This window comes from Ursus maritimus, unplaced genomic scaffold, assembly GCF_017311325.1.
Source record: "Ursus maritimus isolate PB19 unplaced genomic scaffold, ASM1731132v1 scaffold_5, whole genome shotgun sequence".
Taxonomy (NCBI): Eukaryota; Metazoa; Chordata; class Mammalia; order Carnivora; family Ursidae; genus Ursus; species Ursus maritimus.
Window position 1 is genome coordinate 18,395,998 of NW_024426663.1, and position 22,005 is coordinate 18,418,002.

Below are 22,005 nucleotides of genomic sequence, written 5' to 3' on the forward strand. Positions count from 1 at the left end.
AAAGGGGAGGTTACGAAAGTCAGGAAAGAAAACATTTAGTCCAAAATTTCGTCCAAGTGTTGTGTTGTTTTTTGGTTTTTTTTTCTTATAGACAGGAAAGCATAGGGGCGCCTGGCTGGCTCAGTCAGAAGGGCATGTGACTCTTGATCTCAGGATTGTGAGTTTGAACCCCATGTTGGGTGTAGAGATTACTTAAATAAACTTTTTAAAAAATAAAACATAAACAGGAATTTAAAGGTGCCAGAGTTGTCTGTTTGTTGTTTGTTGTTTCTGGTGTTTCCATAGTTGGAATAAATAGTAGGTAAACAAAATGAAGCAAGTAAACTCAAGTTTATACACTTAAGAAATAGTTATGTGACTAAAACCAAAGTAAAGAAAGGTGATAATTAAGATAAGTTAGTAGGATCTTAGGTAAAAATGACAGGGGATAAAAATTTCCTGGCAACTTGTCGGGTACCAAAGTGTTTAGGAAGACATACTAAAAAGGGCATAAAGAGAAAAAGCAAAGTAAATAATAAAGGCAATAATTTATAATATCCTAGAAGCTTCAAAGAGAAGGAATAATGCACTATAGTTACAGGAATGAATCATTTAATATGGTAAAACAACTTTCCAAACTACAAGTAAATCTCTTAGGGTTCTTTCTGATTAAATGCAATTCTAGCTTATTTAAACAGCTGATTCTTAATTTTTCAGAAATAAGTTATGTTCCAACTAGAAAATGTTCACTAAAAATTCTGAAGAATTCAGATATTGTTCATTAGCCCTTAGGAATTCAAAACAAATTTATTAATGAACGCCTCATTGTCCACTGCACTTTTATATCCATTTTTTGTCCTATGTCATTTGAATGCTTAATAAATACCATTCGACCTTGCTGAGAAGGGGACATTTTAGCAAATTCACCATTTTACCACTAGGTGGCGAAAAAACCCAAGCAGTATATCTGTTACCAAAGCTGGTACAAGATCCCAAGCACTTGAACAACTACAATTTCCACCAGGTGTCAACCAAGAGGAGGAAAAAAACTATTTTCCCCACTCAAATACAGTTTTAAACACAACCATCTAAACTCTATTAGAAATAAATGGCCTGCCCATTAACTCTCCAAATTGTTTGCATATTTATATATAATGCTAAGTCCAAGATAACTGCCTTGTCAACTAAAATCCAACTAAATAAAATTGTATCTTCCCCCCAAAGCAAGAAAACAGCAAGACCAATGAGTACAGTCAAAAAATCTTCTAAAGTGTATTTGTTTATAAATATATAGTTCCAGATTCATATTTTTTCTTCTATATTTCCCTCTTAGAAACATTTCTGTTGATTTCAAAAATCTAGAAAAGTGTATGCTGCTACACCTTGAATCCCCGTGATTTTATGAAAACATTGCCATTTGTTACCAAAATGTTCACAATAAAGAGATAAATGTACTTGTCTTTAAGATGTATTATGAGAATTACTATGTTGAACAGTCTAAGGCTATTGGCCTTGTAAAAATTAATATTAGAAGTTTACAAAACTAAGCTTTATTGATATGCCAAATCATGCTTTTTTAAAACCCATCTTATAGGCTTCACTAATTTCTAACAAAGATTTTTTCTCTGATGTTGTGAAAAAGATGTCAACTAAAACACTGTGTCATGCTGCTTCTTATAAGGTGGTACTTTTTTAGGCCGAACTCTATTTTTAATCTTCTGGACACAGGAGTTGTAATCATGTCATACACTGCACATCTAGCTGTAGGTGGTATCTTTAAAAAGTCTCTTTTCTTCCTTTTAGGAAGTGGTCCGGCCTTTTTCCCCTTGGTGTCATCATGCAAACAACTTGGTAGCTTTTCGTTGCTATCTAATTAGAAGATGGAAGAAAAAACAGTTGAGGAGAAAATAAAACCTACTGATTTAAAAAAAAAAAATCTACTGATGAAATTATGGTTGCTTCTCTTTCTTCCTCCTTATAGTATTCTCTTGTAAGGTTCCTTTGGCCTCGCCTGAGTTCATTACCATACTGCCTACAACGCACTGGTCTTTTTAAAAATCCAAGCCAAGAATGCTCTTGTCTACGAACATTATTTCTTGTCTGGTTTTTATTACGTTTTCTTTTGAAATTCGTTAGATTATACCAGCCGCTTGCCCAACCGGTTTCTTTCTCCCCTTCCCCCATCTGTCTTCACACATCACTTCTTCCACCTTCCATCCAAGTAGTGGGCAAAACCCTGCAGTGCCGGTAACGCACGCGTCGGGCTGGTCACTCAGCAGTTTATCCTTACTTGGCTTTGCAAACAGCTTCCCACCCAGCCCTTGTCCCCTAATGCCCTACTCTTTCATTATCTACTAGAGTGTGCTCGGTAAGGAGCTCCAGATAGCACGTCGAGGGTTTACGGTAGCCTGCCTACCAATAGGAGCCCACAATGAAGAGAAGTCAGGTTCAGCCTCCGACAGCCCCAGTGTCTTCTTCCCTTGGCTGTACACCTACTGTACCCGCGAGCGAGCGAGCGAGGGAGCGAGCCGGGCGCGGGAGGGGACGCGCAGAGAGGGCGGACAGCAGCCGCGGCGTGCGCATGCGCACTGGGGTTGTTTTTCACAAAGCTGCTCTTAAAGTGAGCTGGCAGCCTCCAGCCGCCCGTCTTTGTAAGGAGACCACTGAGACTAGCAGGATCGTGGAGCGGCAGCCTCTCTGCTGCCCTGACTTTTTAAGAAATCTCAATGAACTATTTGTAAAGAATCACTGATCTTGCCTGCAAGCTTTTTGCACGGCAAAGACCTCGATCAGTGTTAGGTGAAGATCACATTTTATATGTGATCTTGACTTTTTTGTCTTACATTATATTTTTATAGATTTTGTTATAAACATGGTGCTGGGAAAGGTGAAGAGTTTGACAATAAGCTTTGACTGTCTTAATGACAGCAATGTCCCTGTGTATTCTAGTGGGGATACAGTCTCAGGAAGGGTGAATTTAGAAGTTACTGGGGAAATCAGAGTAAAATCTCTTAAAATTCATGCAAGAGGACATGCGAAAGTACGCTGGACCGAATCAAGAAACGCCGGCTCCAATACTGCCTATACCCAGAATTACACTGAAGAAGTAGAATATTTCAACCATAAAGACATCTTAATTGGACACGAAAGAGGTAAGTTTTTATATTATTCAGAAGTCATTAGATCTGGTTTTCTTTGGGAAAATACCTTTTCAATTTTTCTGAATTAATATAATTCTACTTCTGGCATAACACATAGCAGTTAGATAAAGATTAGCAAAGTTGGAAGATTTGGGTTCTCCTTGACATTCATCGTGTGTTAAGCTGTAATGCATGCAGGCATCTGCAAAGTGACTGCAAACTGCACTTATTCAGCTACCTCTGTACCCGGCTTCGTCTGTGCCATACGCACTTGCAATACCTTTCTACCTTACTTGTAAATTCTACTTAAATCCCATTCAGTGATTTTACTAATAAGTTTTCAAATCTGCAGTCCAATATTCGATTTTCTCCTTGCACTCTGCAATCTTAGCTCTTAAAAACTAAGCTTCAGTGAAGAAATGGAATAACATTAAGTGGGTTAATAGGTGGTTTTCATTTTAATATTGACACGCAAAATACTTTAAAGAATTCATCACTGTTCTTTGATAAAGGATTTCTGTGGCTTATTTTGACATATGGAATCAACACCCCACGTGTTTTTTCCCTATTCTCTCCAGGTCCTTTATAAATTTACATCAAGTATTCTCTGTCTTAAAGGACACTGTCTATCATTATGATGGGTTTCTGATCAGTTTTAGAAACCATTTCGGGTCAGTAATTTTCTTTTCTGAGTATGATGCCTAACTTTGGAACGTGCATTCAATGAAACCCGTGCCAGTCAAATGGAATTGAAAAGTATTCGGCACACTGGATTTGATTTTTGGTTAGAAAAGGGAGATAAAGGGTTGTCAAGGGGAGAAGGGGTCCTGAGATTTCCAATCTATTGTTTAAATGATTACATTGTGGAAATATAGGAGACTCTAAGCTTGTTTTTCTAAGTTTCCACCCTTTGTTAGAAGCGGTTCAATCCTGTTTCGGACCAGTTCTGGGGGGTGGTGAGGAGGGGCGCTTGTTCTGCTCTCAGCAGATTGGTTACACGCGTCAGGTGGTGGCGATGACTTAATTCCTAGCCCAAGAAGAATATAATGTTAAAACTGGTTATGTAATTTTATGCTTCTCCTTTTTAATGCAGTATTTAGTTCAAATGTTGACGATTTTTCAAAAAAGTACAGCACATCTTTAACCTTTTTTAATATTAAAAAATACACATCCCTGAGGAAGTGCTAATTGAACTAAGACAAGTGTCGAAATGAAGGATGCTTTGAGTTACGGCATGTAATTCATTTTTTTAAATATGAAGATGAAATCAGTTCTTTAGTTGGGTTTTCACAATTACCCATAGGTAATCTGCACCCTGAAATAATTTTTAATCTTTCCAAGCAGTAATACTGAAAAGATATGCAAATGCCGAATGACAGCCTTGGTATTTGTTGAAAAGCAGACACATGAGTTTGTGTTTGAACCTTTCTGGACATTGCAGCTTTTTATAAAATGCATAAGAAACAAAGGTTTTGACGGAATTGAGGCTTGCAATGGGCTAAAAGTAGAATAACGACTTACGGGGACAAACACAATTTCATTAGTTGTCCCATGGTTTCATGGTAAAGGAAACTATGAACCCTGTACCCCACGAGATGCCCCTCAACCCGGGCAAAGCGTGGACGAGCTCTTAGCTGGAATAGTTTCAATGACTTAAAAGTGGGACCTCTCAAACTAGCCTGGTATCTGAGACCCCGCCCCGGGCGCCCGGCGATAGGCGGAGCCGCGTTTGTTAGCCTGTTGCTAAGGTGATGCCAGGCTCTGATTGGATTGGGCGCGGGCGGGTGGGGAGAGTGGGCTCGGCGCCGGTTGGGGCGAGGCTTGGAACCGGCGTGCGCCGGTAAAGGTCCCTCCAGAGGGATTGTCCCCGCCCCTACTCACGTCCCTCCCGCAGCTTCTGGAGGTGCCGTGGCTCTTGTCACAGAATGTTGTCGCCCCTCACCTTGGCCTGCTTGAGGTCCCAGAAAGAAGCGATCTCGGGTTTCAGCAGATAGACAGGGAGAAGCTCTTGCTGGCCTTACAGGTGCCGAACGGCCCCTGGGCGTAACTTTAGCTGACAAACCTATTCTGGAGGAACTTGGGTAGGCAGGGTTAGCAGGACCCCATGTTCTTGTTTTTCGGCTGGAAGATGTCAGGTGGCTTCTGTAAACGCTCATTTCCTCTTAGCTGGAACAAAGCGTGTTTCCCGACCTCTGCAGTCACCAGACCGGCTACCTTGATTTGACCTGAGGGGACAGACCGTAAAGGCTGGCCAGGAAGGGAAGGAAAAGTGATACTGACATGGAAAGCTGGGTGGGGGCCCCGGCGAGTATTCTGTCACCCCTCCCCATTGTTTCCCAGAGACTGTGCAGCTCTGGCCCCTCTCCCCCCGCCCTAGTTTCCCTCACCGCAACTGTAAAGGTGTCAGGGTGGCCCGAGCCAGATCGAACCGGTCACCGGCTGGGGCGTGTAAAGCGGAAGCGCCGCCGTGCGGTCGCCCCGCCCCCAGTCCAGCAGGCTAGGCTGCGCGAGCGCGAGCGCGAGCGCCGCGCGACGTATGCCGTATGTATAGCGGAGCGCGCGGGCGGCGGCGGCGGCGGCGCGCGGGCGGGCCGGCTGGGATCTGCTCGCGCCGGTTTAGGCCGGTCCTCTCCTGCTCCGGTCTAGTTCTTGATTGACAGCCCGGCACTTGTTTACCACGGCGAGGCCGTCGCCGCCGCCGCTCGCCTCAATGAGACTGCTGAGCTGGCACAAAAAGGGAGCAAGAAGGGAAGAAAAGGAGAGGGAGGCAAACTTTGGGCGCCTTCGAGGGGAGCGACTTTAAATGGCCCCCAACTCACCAGTCAGTTTTCCGTGCTGAAATTCTTTCGGAGGATTTGCATGGAGGGGGGGCAAGGAAAATAGAACTGAGATAAAAGGAAATCGTCGTGGTTTCTGAATAAAAGTACCCACGTCTAGACCCCCTTGTCCCCCTTTCCTCTTTTGATGTAAGGGAAGCATCACGTTGTGTATCTTCAATACTTGGTGAGGGAAAGTTAAAATGGTAATACCAATTTCATCTACTCTCATGGTTAATGTTGGCTTCTACACTGAAAAACTACATCAGTAAGACATTTATGTAATTATACTATCTACTCAAGGCTAAAATAAAAGTCATTTTAAGAATCCAGAATCCCCTCCCACATTTTCGTTAAATATATATATTTTGGAGAAATTTTAAAAATACTTGGCCTAAAGAAAATTGGTTCTAAAATGAAAAGTCACTCTTCCAGCAATTGGAAACAACCTAATGAGAGTTCATTTTGCAAGGATGTGGAACAGTGTTGTTTCCCAGTAAGCAGGCACCTTTTAAATCTTAAGATAAATTTTTATATGCAAATTTTTAGCTGTTGCTAGGACAAACTTAGTGTGATCATTTCAGGTTCTATAAAGAATTTCTATTTTTAGCTCTGAAACTGACATTAAAATCACTGTTCCTTTTTTCTTTTAACTTCATTTGACGAAGTTTTCTAATGGTTTTAGAACTGTAACATTTCTGTCATCTGCATCAAAACTGACAAACTAAACCATTGGAGACAAAGATAACCGAGAGATTTGAGCTCTGACTCTTGTTGAGCATATACTATACTGATACAGATGCTTTACAGTTTGGGTCATTTACCATTAAAAAACTGCCTTTAAGGTTTTATGTATTGATTATCCCCATCTTACAGATGAGGCAACAGAAGACTTGGGATTCGTAGTTCACCCAGAGGAAGTGACAGAAGTTAGAATTAAGATCTCTCAGACTCCAAAGCTTGTGGCCTTAATTATTATAGGAGTACCTTTAAAGTATTGCCACCAGGAAGATTGTGTAAAGGTTTAATATTACGTCTTTCGTTTTCTTTTTCTGTTTGTTTTAGATGATGATAATTCAGAAGAAGGCTTCAACACTATTCATTCAGGAAGGCATGAATATGCATTCAGCTTCGAGCTTCCACAGACGTAAGTATTATGAGTAACAGGCATTTTTCATAAACCTCCGTTCTTTTAAAGTTAAAATTATTCTAAATTTAAATACTTTTAGTTTTAAAAAAAAACCCTTTTCATCACTGAATATTGCTAGAGGAAAACAATACACTAAAAAAAAGAAGCTGCTTTTTAATGTAGCCTGGCAAAATTATACAAAGCAAAGCCCAATTCTTAGTACTCTGTCTCCAAATCTAGGAAGTCTTTAAAATTTGAATAGTATTTCATGTACCGTGAGTGAATTAGAAGGTGCTAGTCAGAAAGTAAGCACTTTATACTTAATCATCAGTTGACATAAGCAGAAACAGAACTTATCAAGTCTCTTATTCACTAATTTATAAAAATCCAGTGTTTTATCTTCTCTGCTAATGCTAACCAACAGTAAGGTAAAAAGATAAAATTAATTAGGAATATCCTAACTTTGGAAGTGATGTTCTTTTGATATGAATTCAGTAGCTTCTGTGCAAAGAGCTACTGAAAAAGTCACACAAGTTAATACTGTGACCTGGACTTAAAAGGAAACACACATCAGATAACTGAATATAAAGCAAGGAATATAGCATGGAAAAAGGAAAGTGGTTTATTCTTAATGTAAAAATAGACTGTTAGAAGAGATTATACCCCCCCAAATTTTCTTAGTATCTTTGTTAATTCTAGTACTTGAGTTGTTCTTTGTGGATAGAATTCATAAATGGTATTTTCAGAGTGTTCTATTTACTATATTGCTTAACATCATTTTAAATGTAATGCCCTAATCTACTTTTAAGAGAAATACTCCACATCTGTGAATATAATGCTAATATTGGGTCTGAATCGTTTTAAGGATGGACATAATTATTTTTTAAAAAATTCTATCTATAAACCAAAGTCATTTAAAATAGACTCTGGAAGACTAACATAAATACTGCTTTTTATTTTTCTGTGCTATACACATTAATGCAGGAGTGTAAAATGCAAAAAAATTTGTAAAAACACCACTACTTCTCATGCCAATCTAAGTTAGCACTTTACCTTGTAAATAACTGAACAATGGGCATTTTTCTAATGAAACTATGAAAAAGAGACTAACTCACTGAAGTAAAACCTTCCACAATTAATAAAATCTGGGAGAGTTGAAAACCAGCTCTGATTCTCTTGATACAGATTAATAGAAATGTTTCTTTCTCTTTTTAAGCCTATAAAGTTAGAAAACATGGCCAAAAAGAGTCAGAACATGAGAAAACTAGGAAATGGAAAAGCAGTTTTTTAGATTTTCAGACTTTATAAAAGGTGAAATTTTTGAAATTGTTATAACAACTATTCCAGGCATTTTCTGGACCTTCTTAATTAGTTACTATAAAAAGAGATAATTCTTGGGGCACCTGAGTGGCTCAGTCGTTAAGCATCTGCCTTCGGCTCAGGGCGTGATCCCGGAGTTCTGGGATCGAGCCCCACGTCAGGCTCTTCTGCTGGGAGCCTGCTTCTTTATCTCCCACTCCCCCTGCTTGTGTTCCCTCTCTCCCTGGCTGTCTCTCTCTGTTAAATAAATAAACCTTTAAAAAAAAAAAAAAGATAATTCTTAGCCAGTGTGTAGAATTTCTCAGTAGAAATACTAAAACCATTCTTAACTTTGTTTTTAAATTAAATTTTCGACCTTTCAAGAATTGATTTCCAGGGGCGCCTGGGTGGCTCAGTCGTTAAGCGTCTGCCTTCGGCTCAGGGCGTGGTCCTGGCGTTCTGGGATCGAGCCCCACGTCAGGCTCCTCTGCTGGGAGCCTGCTTCTTCCTCTCCCACTCCCCCTGCTTGTGTTCCCTCTCTCGCTGGCTGTCTCTCTCTGTCAAATAAATAAATAAAATCTTTTAAAAAAAAAAAAGAGTTGATTTCCAAACTTTCATAATTTTGCCACCAGCATTAAAAGCAGCCTCCTCTTAGTTTAAAGGGATTGTATTCTTCTGGCTTTTTAAAGCAAAATTTCTGTAATACTTTAGTGTTAGCTGTTGTTTTTTTGGAAAACAAGTTTTTTTCCCCAGTGACTTATCCCTTTGGAAATTAAAAAAATTCTGTTTGATACCTCATTGATATATAAACAGTGCAATATAGTAACACTTCTATGCTGACCTACTGTATAATTATTAAAAAGAGGTATAAAATTAATATATTGAACTTTATATTCTGCACAGACCACTTGCTACCTCATTCGAAGGCCGACATGGCAGTGTGCGCTATTGGGTGAAAGCCGAATTGCACAGGCCTTGGCTTCTACCAGTAAAATTAAAGAAGGAATTTACAGTCTTTGAACATATAGATATCAACACTCCTTCATTACTGGTAAGAACTGACTGAATTCTTCATTCTTTGTTTTTGGCAATATAAATACTAAAGAATAATCACCTAAACTATGCAATCTGTATAATTTTAAAATAGTGATTTTAAATTCCATAAGTATTAATTTACTTTTAAAAATACAGTCGAGCATACAAATTAGTAAAGAATATGCTCATATTTTCTGACATTGTAACAACTTTAAGAAAATTTTAAAAGTAAAAACAGCATATGGTTTGAAATAACTCACTCTGAAGTTAACAGAACAACAAAAAATAGACCTGTTCCCTGGGTAATTTTAGTGGAGGAGGAACAGTATTATCAATTATTATTATAAGACAATATCACTTACCATGAAAAGATCATAATCTAAAATTTGGACTGCATTGCTTATTCCAATATAGGGATAGTTGTCAAATGATGGGGAGACTGTCACTTTCATGAGAAAACAATTCTATTTTAAAAGAAATCCTTTTTAATTGCATTTTTTCACGAGATTCAAATTTGACTTTAAAAACTTTATTTGGTTTAAACAAATGATAACATCTTTAAGCAAAGAAGAATTTTAAAAATGAGAGTTTTCCTTTTTTCACATAACTGATTTTTACATTCTCGAAGAAAGATGTTAACATTTGGGATTATAACCAAGTTGCTTTCCAAACTGCCTTTTTAAGGCAGTTTAAGTGGAATGTGGAAAGGGTTTTTTTGTTTGTTTGTCTGATTGGTTGGTTTGTTTTTAATTACTGTATATGTAAATAGCGTAAGCTAAAGCTGTGTTTATGGAGTATGATGTTAAGCCCTGTACCCTTTCTTTTTTAACTGGATGGAGATTTACATAAAGACAATTGTATAATTCAGAAGCCATTGGTTGGTTTTTTGAAAAGTATATTTGAGTACACTTGGAAAAAAGCAACACTGCTTTTAATTTTATTTCTCCAAAAATTTAGGATTTTAAAACATTCTGTTACACTGTCCTAATTTGTGCACTGACCTTTTCCTCTAAATTTATTTCTTGCAGTCACCCCAAGCAGGCACAAAAGAAAAGACTCTCTGTTGCTGGTTCTGTACCTCAGGCCCAATATCCTTAAGTGCCAAAATCGAAAGGAAGGGCTATACCCCAGGTATGTATGAGATGGATTCCCACAGAAAACGATCTTTCTTCACCTAGCTTTTGGGTATAAATGTATAGTATTTCTACTAAATGCAAACATAATGCAGTATTCTTTGGTAAAATAACCCAGTTTTCGTTCATAAATGGGAACGTAGTGTCCATTTTTAAATAGCTACTAGAAATGAGTAGTTCAGTTTTGTAATTCTAAGTTACTTGCCACTTTTGGGACTGTTCTTCATCCATTTAGTCCATTGAACTTTCAGACTTTGGCTTAAGAATCTACATTTTTGGAGGTTTGGTTGTTTTTGTTTTTGTTTAACAGTAGATACATATTTTTTTTCCCTCTAGGTGAATCAATTCAGATATTTGCTGAGATTGAGAACTGCTCTTCCCGAATGGTAGTGCCAAAGGCAGCCATTTACCAAACACAGGCCTTCTATGCCAAAGGGAAAATGAAGGAAGTAAAACAGCTTGTGGCTAACTTGCGTGGGGAATCCTTATCATCTGGAAAGACAGATACATGGAATGGAAAGTTGTTGAAAATTCCACCAGTTTCTCCCTCTATCCTCGACTGTAGCATAATTCGTGTGGAATATTCACTAATGGTAGGTATAGATTTAAGGGTTTGTTGTTTAGTATTAAAGTCATGAGGATATCATTTTATCTTATTGCAGGATTTGGTCTTTATATTCTATATATCATATATACGAATATATGTAAGCCTTTAATATGAATTAAAATTACTAATTTTACCTCACATGTAAATGTGTACTACACAGTATTATACGTAGTGGAGGAACTTTCCTTGTAAATATACAAATATGTATATATAAGTAATGAAGTAAATGAAGGCCTAAGATAACATTAAAATTGGGTTATTAGTTTTTAAAAAAAGAAATAATGCTTGTAATTCTAAACCTACCATCTCCTTTCAATGTTTAGGTATATGTGGATATTCCTGGAGCTATGGACTTATTTCTTAATTTGCCACTTGTCATTGGTACCATTCCTCTACATCCATTTGGTAGCAGAACCTCAAGTGTAAGCAGCCAGTGTAGCATGAATATGAACTGGCTTGGTTTATCCCTGCGGGAAAGACCTGAAGGTAATTTGATAATGCATGTTTAAGCCTAATCTCTTACTATTTTCAAGAACATAATTTTGTTTCTAATATTTTATGATTAGATAAATTTTTGTCTATACCTGCAGAAAGTAGATGTGTCCCTAATGTTAGATTTAAAACATATATCCCCCTAGTTTTAATCACAAAACAAGTATTATTTTTACCTTGACATTCCTTTTTAATACCGACTATTCTGTGTATTTTGACATGCATAAGAACATGCTGTTCGAATTGCGTGTATCTTTTTCCTTCAGCACCACCCAGCTATGCAGAAGTGGTAACAGAGGAACAAAGGCGGAACAATCTTGCACCAGTGAGTGCTTGTGATGACTTTGAGAGAGCGCTTCAAGGACCACTGTTTGCATATATCCAGGAGTTTCGGTTCTTGCCTCCACCTCTTTATTCAGAGGTAAGCACCAGATCTGCAAGTCTGAAATGGGCTGACTCTCCTGGGAAACAGCATTACAGACTTTTTTAAAAATAGAGTTAGGTTTTGATTGTCATATTAATAGAAAAACATACCTTAGAACAACAGGATTAAACATTAGATTAAATTTAATAAGTGGGATTCTTGTATTATTGGGGAAAGAGGGATAATGATCTAACCTCGTGCTCACAAAATGCCCGTTAAAGGAATGATTCATATTTTAAAGCATCAACAGGAGTGCCATTTTGGAAGCCTGAACTAATAAAGTAGCTAGAATTTCTCTTATTCTCTTAATTCTCTTAATTCTTGCATACTTTAACATTCCCAGTCATGGGGAAAATAACATATTTGTAAAAACATAGTAGACAAACATTTCTACACTGATTATTTTTAGTCATCTCATATTGATGACCACTAAGCACTTACGTGAGTAAAACATGGCTCTTACTTGGGAGAAGCTCACAGACTGATGAGAAGAACAAATTTAGAAGCAGAATATTCCGTACAACGTGATAAGAATGCACACAGTTCATTTGAGGAGCAATTCAGTAGGCCTTGGAAAGCAGGAAAGGCTTCCCTGAGAAGGTGATCGTTAAGTCGAATCTTCAGAATACACCTTAATATATGTTGTGCAGGGCTTTAAAGTTGGCCTTGACACCCATATAATGCCAAGTAATTTTGTAAATCACTAGAATCAACCTTATCCTTTTGGTTATCATAGTTTAGCTATTTAACAATGAAATATTACTCCCAAATGAGAAGACCTAAGTGGGATTGCTTCACTCCTCAAGAAATTGCTGCTTTTCCCCCTTAACATCATGACTAGAAGAGTCCATTTTCCTCCAGAGGGTTTAACAGAAGATCCACTTTATTCATTGCTTATAGGATATTTAGAATTCTTGCAAATTCTTGATTAGCCATAATTTTTCTGTCCCACTATTTCATTTCACAAAATTTTTCCTTATATGCTAAAAATGTTCTCCCACTTATTACAGATTTCATTACTATATTTTTATGCTGTTTCTGTCAGTAACTTCTGATTTGATGTGAGGCTCTCTGGCTGTACAAAGGGCATTTTAAAAGAATGGCAATCTCAGTATCCACTTTTAAGCAATTTGTCGCAAAATTCTACTACCTTCTTTTAAAGTGAGCTAATTAAGAGAATTAAGAACTTTTAAAATCCTAAATTGGTTTAGAATGTGATTCAGTTAATAGTCACATAGAAGGGGGAAGTTCTAGATTGTATTAAAGTGTTTTTTTCTTAAGTCATTAAAAGAGTCATTGCTTTTTTCCCTTCAGAAACATGTTTTACCTAAAGTTTGGTGAGGCACTTTGGATTGTGCCACATTTAAATGCAAATAAAAAATGGGTCTTGTCCAAAGGATATTTCAGTAAAAGAAATGTATTAAAGCCAACTAGTTCCCTTCCTGTGCTCATTCTCTCTGTACCTGAGAAGGAACTGAAATACATTCACTTTGCTTAAATGTATGTGCATATGAAAGTCTCTCTAGTCATAGAGAAGGTGGGCAGACTCTAGAGCATTTTGGGTTTTGCTATTTCTTGACACCCACAGTTTTCCTAGGCCCTCTCTGGTGTTTTACATTCACAGGTTATTACTTCACATAAGCACCAAGAACACTGTTTACACAACTGCATTCTTCCCAAAGCCTAGAAAAGAGATGAGTTGACTTTTTTGGTAAAGGATGAAAGGGATACTTTACAAAAGGAGATCATTACTATGAAGATGTTCTCCACTGTGTATTTGAGTCTTCAGTACTACTAAATGATGAGTAAAACACCATTCCCTGATAAAATTTTACCATTAGCTTTTGGGAGAGAAAACTATTTGGGCATACCTTTAGAAATTTTATTTGTCTAGTAATTAAAAGGCACTTTATAGATAATATTAGTATCCTTTTCTCCCCTCCCCTATGTGCCGTGTATGTTCTTTCTGATTCAGTTCCTCAGTGGTACTCAGAATGTTAGTCATTGCTGCATTTTTACTAGACCTTATCAAATAGCTTTGTAATTTTTTTTCACTTTTCTTTTTAGATTGATCCAAATCCTGATCAGTCAGCAGATGATAGACCATCCTGCCCCTCTCGTTGAAGGAACACTTGGTTAAATCAAGTTGATGTGGGTTCCGAACTGTATCTCTTCCCAGCTGAGGACAGAGAAGTATCTTGGAGACACGTTTTCAGAGGAAGTGGAATTGCTTTTGCCCAGAAAAATGGCAAATACACGAAACAACCAGTGATCATGCTTTAGAAGCCTACAGCAACATTCTGGGACTGCTCCAACATGCTTGAAGATCTAAGCTTTTCTCCTTTAAAACAGGCACATACTAAGAGCAGTCTTCTTAGCCTATGGTCATACGTGTCAAGACACCACGTTGTAAGAGGGATGATTTCCTTCTTTTGATTTGAAAATTTGCACATGCTCAATGCTTACATTGTGCAGTTCCGATGTCACTACAGCTTTTTTTTTTTCCATTTATGCCAGACTCTTGATACTCTTTAAAAACTTGTTTGTGGTCAGCACAACAAGGAACAAAAGAAAGCTTTGAAAAAACTTTAACATGAAAAAAAAACGCACTGACTTTTTTTTTTTTTAATTTAATATAGCCTGGACTTTACCTGCGTATGCACATGCTCAGAAATGTCCTACTAGGCTGACCATGTATCACCTCTTCAGCTTGGATCCTATTGTGGATTTATTTACAAACATCAAATGCCTTCAAGCCAATCCTTCTTGCTGTATGTTTTGCAGCCTACTGTAGTAGATACGCAACAGATATGTGGGAGAAGAGATAAGAGGAGGAAGCTAATAAGAGACTGTGTCAAGATTGTATACCTTCTTGGTTTCTTTTAAGAATTTGTTGCCTTTCTACTATTACAGCAAAGCAGCATTTTGTTACTGACTGCCTAAAATCACTTAATCTCAGGTGAACGCATCACTTGCCAAACTGTTGGAATGCTATTTGTGTTTTGTTGCACTGTTATTTTTTTTGTTTGTTTGGTTGGTTGGCTTTTTGGAGAGGGAAACTTGGAAAAGGGACATACACAAAAGTGATAACCCACCCACATTCCCTTTTTATCATTACATAAAAGAAGAAACTAGCAGAGCAAAGAATGGAGTAAAGAAAGGCAGTATGGCAGGCACCAGCAAAGAGTTAAGGGCTTGTGCTCTTAAAAATTACTGTTATTTTTATTATTTTAAGAGTATGGAGATTTTCCAGTCACTGGAGAGGAGGAGAAAGTGCATTTATTTTTATAACAGAGTTACTTAATTACCTCCAAAACACATATGTTGGAAATCATTTTTGCTGGTGCAGAGTGTTTTAATGAGCAGGAATATATATATATTCAGGTTACGATTAGAGAGCTTAATTTATACATTTCCTGTCCTGCTCAAGCTTCTCAGAGCTTGAAAACCCAAGTTTATTCTAAAAGTGTATAACTTCAAAATTACAAATACTAGAACATGTGTTGGAATGAGAACTGTTTTCTATTTTTGTGGGTTTTTTTAGTGAAAGTATTTTTTCCATTACCTAAAGAACATTTTGCTAAACATGAGAAACCACTCACTTTGAGTATATATAGATAAGAAGAGCAACCACATCAGTAAATTATGGTTTATATTAAAAATAATTTACAGTTGGCTCCTAACAAATATACCAGCATTCATGATGACACCTAAAAACCATTCTCCAAGGTACCAAGTGTACTGATGGTCTTATTTTAGAAGGAATTCAGCTCTGATGTTTTTAATGAAAATCAGCATCTGTGATGTTGCAACATATGTGTGAAATGGGTGTTACATCTATCCTGCCATTTAACCCCACAGTTAATAAAGTGGCTGAAAATAATAGTAACTCTGGCTTGGTGCTTGACCTGGTTAATACTGTCTTAAAGCTTCATACAAAACAAACAGGCTTTTCCATAAGTGGCCTTTAAGAAAACATGGAAGACAATTCATGTTTGAAAAATGCTGACAGGGTGAAGAAAGCCCAGCGTAAAAATGAATCGCGTTTTAAGTGATTCAGTAAAGGGTTTGGGCTCCCGTAGCAAACTAATACTAGATAATAAGGAAATGGGGGTGAAATATTTTTTTATTGTTGTTAAATCATTTTGTGAATGTCCCCCTCAAAAGAAGCTAATGGAATATTTGGCATAAAGGGCATTTGGTGGTTTTATTTTTGTTGGGGGGGGAATTGTCTGAAAATCCCTTTTCTTTTCTCTCTTCTTACGTCTAACTGACTAGGGAACAATTGTTGATATGCATAGCATTGGAATACTTATCACCATATACTCTTATAAATAACACATGAAGTGAGAATGACCAATATTCTGATAATTGGCACTGGGTCACAAAATGTGATTAAATTTTAAATATATAAAACTTTATCAAATAAAGTTTTATTTACCCCATTAAACTATTTCTTTACTTTCTTATTTAGAGGCATTACTTTACTCTTTTCTAAATATTGGTCAATTCCTGACATAAGATGTGAGGTTCACAGTTGTATTCCAGTATTCAAGATAGATTCCTGATTTTGCAATTAGGAAAAATAAAATCCAAAACGTTAGCAAAACAAAGTGCAATATTAAATGTTTGCTTTATAGATTATATTCTATGGCTGTTTGTAATTTCTCTTTTTTCCCTGTTTTATTTGGTGCTGAATATGTCCTTGTAGGTTCTGTTTTAAGAAAACAATATGTGGGAAATGATTTAATTTTTCCTATTGCTCTTCCTTGTGGAAAATAAAGTGTTTTGTTTTTTTCTTTTTTGTAAAATTGTTTGGAGATTTATTTGAATCGTGATCATGTCAGTAACTCATCGTACATGCAAACACTATTAGGACTACAATTAAACTCTATTTTAAGCCAATCTAGATAAGAATTGCTTCAAGCCACCAAGAGAATTACTGAAGCCTTTAAGGAATTTTTAATACTAATTATCGGTGTTTGGCTTAAAAATTCATCAAATTATGGATGCTTTTTTTATAAAACCTGTAATTTCATTATATAAATTCCAGTCGTCTATATGAACCAAACTTAACCAGGTAAAGTAGTTTCACTTTCAGGTACCAATTCCCTCTTGCTGTGATGTGTCCAAGTTTCTAGTATTTCAAGAACACATAAATTTAAAAGTTGTATTAACTAACCTTACAAAAATATTTTTTTTCTAAATTTTAAAACAATAGTAAATATTCTTTTCTCAAAGAATGTGTGGATTTTACAGTGATTTGTAACATTAGAAGTACTTCGGATCACATTTAGAAAATAACCTTATTTCAGTGTTTATACATAGATCAGCTATTAAGTTGTATATGTGCCTTACTATATGATTCTCCCATATTTTCAAATGTGTATACACATAAGGTGTGTTACAAAGAAACATTTAGACAATATATTTATAATCAGTTTTATGGAAATAAGAGCTAGCAATCTACACAATGTCTTTATACAATATGGAAATAAAAATGGAAGAATTACAGTCAGAGAACGGGAGACATAGGTTTTGGGTTCTGTAACTTTAGATGCAGCCTTAAACAAAGTGGGTGAATTGTGATGTCTTCATCTACAAGTGGAAGAGTAGGTATGCAAAGTCCCCTTCATCACTGAAGGCACAAGGTTATAACACATCTTTAGGTGAAGACCTCTTTAGGTAAAGAAATAATTATCTAAGTCAATTATAACATTGGGAATGAACCACCGCGCTTCTAAATTTGCATTAGAATACTCAGACTGAGTTAAGTACACGTTTCAAGTTACATACAATTGAAATTACATGACTCTGCTTTTGCACCGTCAACTCTTTATCACCAATCAGGATTTATTGAATGGCCAAGCTTAGTATATTTTTCAGGATTATAAAGTAACAGGGAGAAACGCAGACTACCTTAAGTAAAAAACTATTAACCAGTAATTCCAAGGATGACTATATTAAGTAATTCAGATCCAGAAATCCAAATAATACTCTGAGGACACACTCTTGGCTCTCATCTCTGTTCACTTACCCTTTTTCATATTAGCCTTATTAATTCATACTAGATGGACCAGGAAAAATGACCCCAGCTTCTACAGCTCCTGCAAGAAAAGCCATCTTGACTCTCCAAATCACTTGTTAGGGGAGATTCTGATTGGCCAATATCTGGGTCATGTCTCATGCCACACAGAATGGGTTTCCCAATAGAAATCTGTTTCCAGAAGAAGGGAGAAAAGAGGTTAATATATATTCTTGCTATTTCAACTGTTGTCCAAACCAGCAGCAGTGGCATCACTTAAGCAGCGCATTAGAAAAGCAGAATATCAAGGTCTATCCCAGAATACTGACCCAATACCTGTTTACATGATTCCCAGGTAATTAGTAAGTACAGTAAAATTTAAGAAGTGCTCTGCAGCACACCAAAGAAGTAGATGAAGACGCAACAGGCAACTTTGTTTTCATGAGTCCCAAACTGTAACTGAGCTGAGGATTTGGGGTACTTAATAAGTGAAAAATAATCGTGCCATTTTACTTTTTTTTTGAAGATTTTATTTGAGAGAGAGACAGAGCGCGCAAACGCACACGCGCGTGCGCAGGAGCGGGGGGAGGGGCAAAGGCAGGGGGAGGGGCAGAGGGAGAGTGAGAAGCAGGCTCGCCACTGGGAGCCCACATGGGACTTGATCCCAAGACCCTGGGATCATGACCTGAGCCAAAGGCAGCCGCTTAACCGACTAAGCCACCCAGGTGCCCCAATCATGCCATTTTTAAATCCCAAAGCCTGTTTATGGCTAATATTTTTGAGATGCAACTTTGTAACTACTATAATAAATATTATACCCTCAGATTTCCTATATCAACAATCAGCATTTCTCAAAACATCCATGACTGAATGATGAAATATTTTGCCTTTTTATTTCTTGATTTAAAAATCAATAGTAGATGCATTTTTCAATTCATGAGAGAAAAATTTATTGATCTAAGAAAATTAATTTGACTTTTGAGGAATGTAGTCTGCAATTTTTTTAAGAAAAAAATTTAGGAGAATGTGGGAAACACATGAATATGGAAATCCAATACATGAATATGTCAAATCCAAGACAACCAGTACTTTAAAAATCCAAACGCACAAGCCCAACTGGAAATAGAACCAGTATCACTGCCTTTGCTGAACAGCACAAAGTTAAATATGTAAGTAAAAAAAAATTTTTTTCGAACCGGCTTCACAGACACCAACTTAGGTAAATGAAGTCACAATATTATAGAGCCAAAAAGAAAAAAAAAAAAGTTGCTTTAGAATAGGTCTAGTATTTATATGTATATACTTTTATGTATATAAAAGAGTATATAGCCTAACTGATTCAAGAAAACAAGTGTTTATGACATTAGAAATTTCTGATACACTGTAGTTAATTCTAACTGGAAATAGATTTTTGCTACTTCTAAATTGAAGACTTACATAAGTTCTCAACGTCAATTTCCAATTTAAACAAAAGGATTATTACCTCTGGCACTGACAGGTCACTGGGAACATTAATAAAGTTAAAATAGTGAGTTAAAACATCTTTGTATAATTTAGAGATCTATTTACTAGTTACACAAAACAGTCTTACCAGTGAACAGAAGGATGTGAAAGATTATATATATTGTCCTAACATAAGTCTAACAGTGACGATACAATGGATAAAAGCAAATTATCGCACTATTACTTCAGATGACATGAATTTTTGCCGAGTAGCAGCTCTCTGATCGTTACTGAATATAGGAATTTGTACTTATTAGATCACTTTTCTCTAATGAATTAATAGCTTAAATAATGACAGAAATGCAAAAAAAAAAAAAAAGTTGCTAGAATAAGCAGCCAGTTTCTGCTTTGTTTTTTTTTTATTTTAAGGAAATCAACATTTCTATCTTCAAACGTAAGACACACTTTTATAATCTATACCCTTTGACAGATCTGAATCCCAAAAGGTAATATTGAAGATGTTTAGAACAACAGGAAAATAACAGGAAACCAAGATACAGCACACGCATCACAAAAACAAACAGGATGCTGGCAGCCTATAACAGCATACCTAGAACGCACAACAACCAAATCACACACGCATTCTCTTCCAAAACTGTTAATTCCAAGATTACAAAAACAGAGGAGAAAATACTCTCTCCCCTTACTATTCCTCCTTCTATTTGGAGAGTCAACTTTAGGAAACCCTTGCGAAGAAACAGCCATAGGAATGCATGCTGTGTAAGGGAAGCAGGGGACAAATGCCTCGAGCTGGTAAGTTTTCATGAATGCCTTCAGCACACTGACCAGGAAAAGCCCAATAAATTCCCTCATTTCACTGTCTTCAGTATTAGTTTCCTACTGGCTGCCTCAGCAAAATACTTCAAACAAGAAGACTTAAAACAACTGAAATTTATTCTCTCACAGTTCTGGGGGCTAGAAGTACAAAATCATGGTATGTTCCTTCTGAAGTCTGCAGAGGCCGACCTTTCCTTGCCTCTGCTTGCTTCTGGTAGTGGCTGGCAATCTTTGGCAGTCTTTGGCTTGCAGACCCATCACTGGAATCTCTTTTTTTATCTAATGGCCATTTCCTCCCAGTATCATCTCTGTGTCTTCATAGGGATTTCTCCTCTGAGTCTCTCCTCATCTTATACAGACACAGTAATGCTGGATTGAGGGCCCACCGTACTCCAGTATGACTTTATAATAAGTAATTACATCTGCAATGACCCCATTCCAAATAAAGTCATATTCTGAGATACTGGGGATTAGAGCTTCAACCTATCTTTCTGGAAGACACAATTCAACCCATAACAACTTCCTTTCCTCCAAAACACGAAACATGATAACAATGTAGTGCTTATAAGGAAAAGCTACCTATTCAGAGGAAATAGTTAGCTATTCCTCACTTTATAGAGCAGATTTAGTCTCAAACTGTAAAATCACTACAGATCAAAGGAAACATTCCCTCCCCAGCACCCCCGTCTTCCTGATGAGATACTGTGGGAGGTGAGCCACTTATCTGGGAGATAAGAAACCTACGTTCTGGTCCACAGACACTAAGTGGCTGAATGAACTTCAACAAGTCATCTGACTTACCTAATGTTCCATTTCCTTTTTTTTTTTTTTACTTTAAACGTAATTAATTAACATATAATGTATTATTAGTTTCAGAGGTAGAGGTCAGTGATTCATCAGTCTTATATAATACCCAGTGCTCATTACATCACATGCCCTCCTTATTGTCCATTACCCAGTTACCCCATCCCCCGCCCCCTCCAGCACTCCTCAGTTTGTCTCCTATGATTAAAAGAGTCTCCTATGGTTTGTCTCCCTCTCTAATTTCATCTCATTTTATTTTTTCCTCTCTTTCCCTATGATCCTCTGTTTTGTTTCTTAAATTCCACATATTGGTGAGATCATATGATAATTGTCTTTCTCTGACTGACTTATTTCACTTAACATAATACCCTCTATTCCATCCACATCACTGCAGATGGCAAGATTTCTTGTTGATAGTTGAGTAGTATTCCATTATATATATATGTGTGTGTGTGTGTGTGTGTGTGTATACCACATCTTCTTTATCCATTCATCTGTCGATGGACATCCGGGCTCTTTCTATATTTTAGCTATTGCTGACAGTGCTGCTATGAACACTGAGGTGCATGTGCCCCTTTGAATCACTCTTTTTGTATCCTTTGGATAAATACCTAGTAGTGCAATTGCTGGGTCATAGGATAGTTCTCTTTCTAACTTTCTGAGGAACCTCTGTACTCTTTTCCAGAGTGGCTGCACCAGCTTGCATGCCCACCAACAGTGAAAGAGGGTTTCCCTTTCTCCGCATTGTCATCAACATCTCTCATTCTCTGACTTGTTAATTTTAGCCATTTCTGACTCGTGTTGAGGTGGTATCTCATTGTGGCTTTGATTGGGATTTCCCT

At 37.1% G+C, this 22,005-nt stretch overlaps 1 protein-coding gene and 1 long non-coding RNA gene across 14 annotated transcripts in view; one reads left to right on the plus strand and one right to left on the minus strand.

Moving 5' to 3' along the window:
* Positions 1-2,553, minus strand: part of LOC103672165 — a 337,318-nt gene extending 334,765 nt beyond the window's left edge. For 7 of the 11 annotated variants that reach the window (XR_005832420.1, XR_005832423.1, XR_005832416.1 and 4 more), the window contains exon 1: positions 2,396-2,553. This is a non-coding gene — a long non-coding RNA (uncharacterized LOC103672165). The remainder of the gene's footprint in view (positions 1-2,395) is intronic. The other 4 variants (XR_005832425.1, XR_005832417.1, XR_005832424.1 and 1 more) reach the window with 2 other exon arrangements.
* A 55-nt stretch (positions 2,554-2,608) lies between these two features.
* ARRDC3 (arrestin domain containing 3) lies at positions 2,609-16,865 on the plus strand. Of its 3 annotated transcripts, none has more exons than XR_005832406.1 (8): positions 2,609-3,131; positions 7,001-7,082; positions 9,267-9,414; positions 10,427-10,529; positions 10,868-11,124; positions 11,462-11,624; positions 11,859-12,051; positions 14,122-16,865. XR_005832406.1 is itself a non-coding variant. In XM_008700837.2 (8 exons), the coding sequence occupies exons 1-8, from the start codon at positions 2,852-2,854 to the stop codon at positions 14,176-14,178; spliced, it is 1,245 nt and encodes a 414-aa protein (XP_008699059.1). In that variant the 5' UTR covers positions 2,611-2,851; the 3' UTR covers positions 14,179-16,865. The 3 variants fall into 3 exon arrangements, 2 of the variants coding, with proteins under 2 accessions (XP_008699059.1, XP_040478030.1); XM_008700837.2 differs by having other exon boundaries at positions 2,611-3,131; positions 11,897-12,051; XM_040622096.1 differs by lacking the exon at positions 9,267-9,414 and having other exon boundaries at positions 3,113-3,131; positions 11,897-12,051.
* Positions 16,866-22,005: the final 5,140 nt, after the last annotated feature.

Coding starts and splice junctions, on each gene's coding strand:
- ARRDC3 (XM_008700837.2), top strand. CDS start 2,852: ATGGTGCTGGGAAAGGTGAAGAGTTTGACAATAAGCTTTGACTGTCTT. Junction 10,530..10,867: donor AAGGAAGGGCTATACCCCAG/GTATGTATGAGA, acceptor TTTTCCCTCTAG/GTGAATCAATTCAGATATTT. Junction 12,052..14,121: donor CTCCACCTCTTTATTCAGAG/GTAAGCACCAGA, acceptor TTTTCTTTTTAG/ATTGATCCAAATCCTGATCA.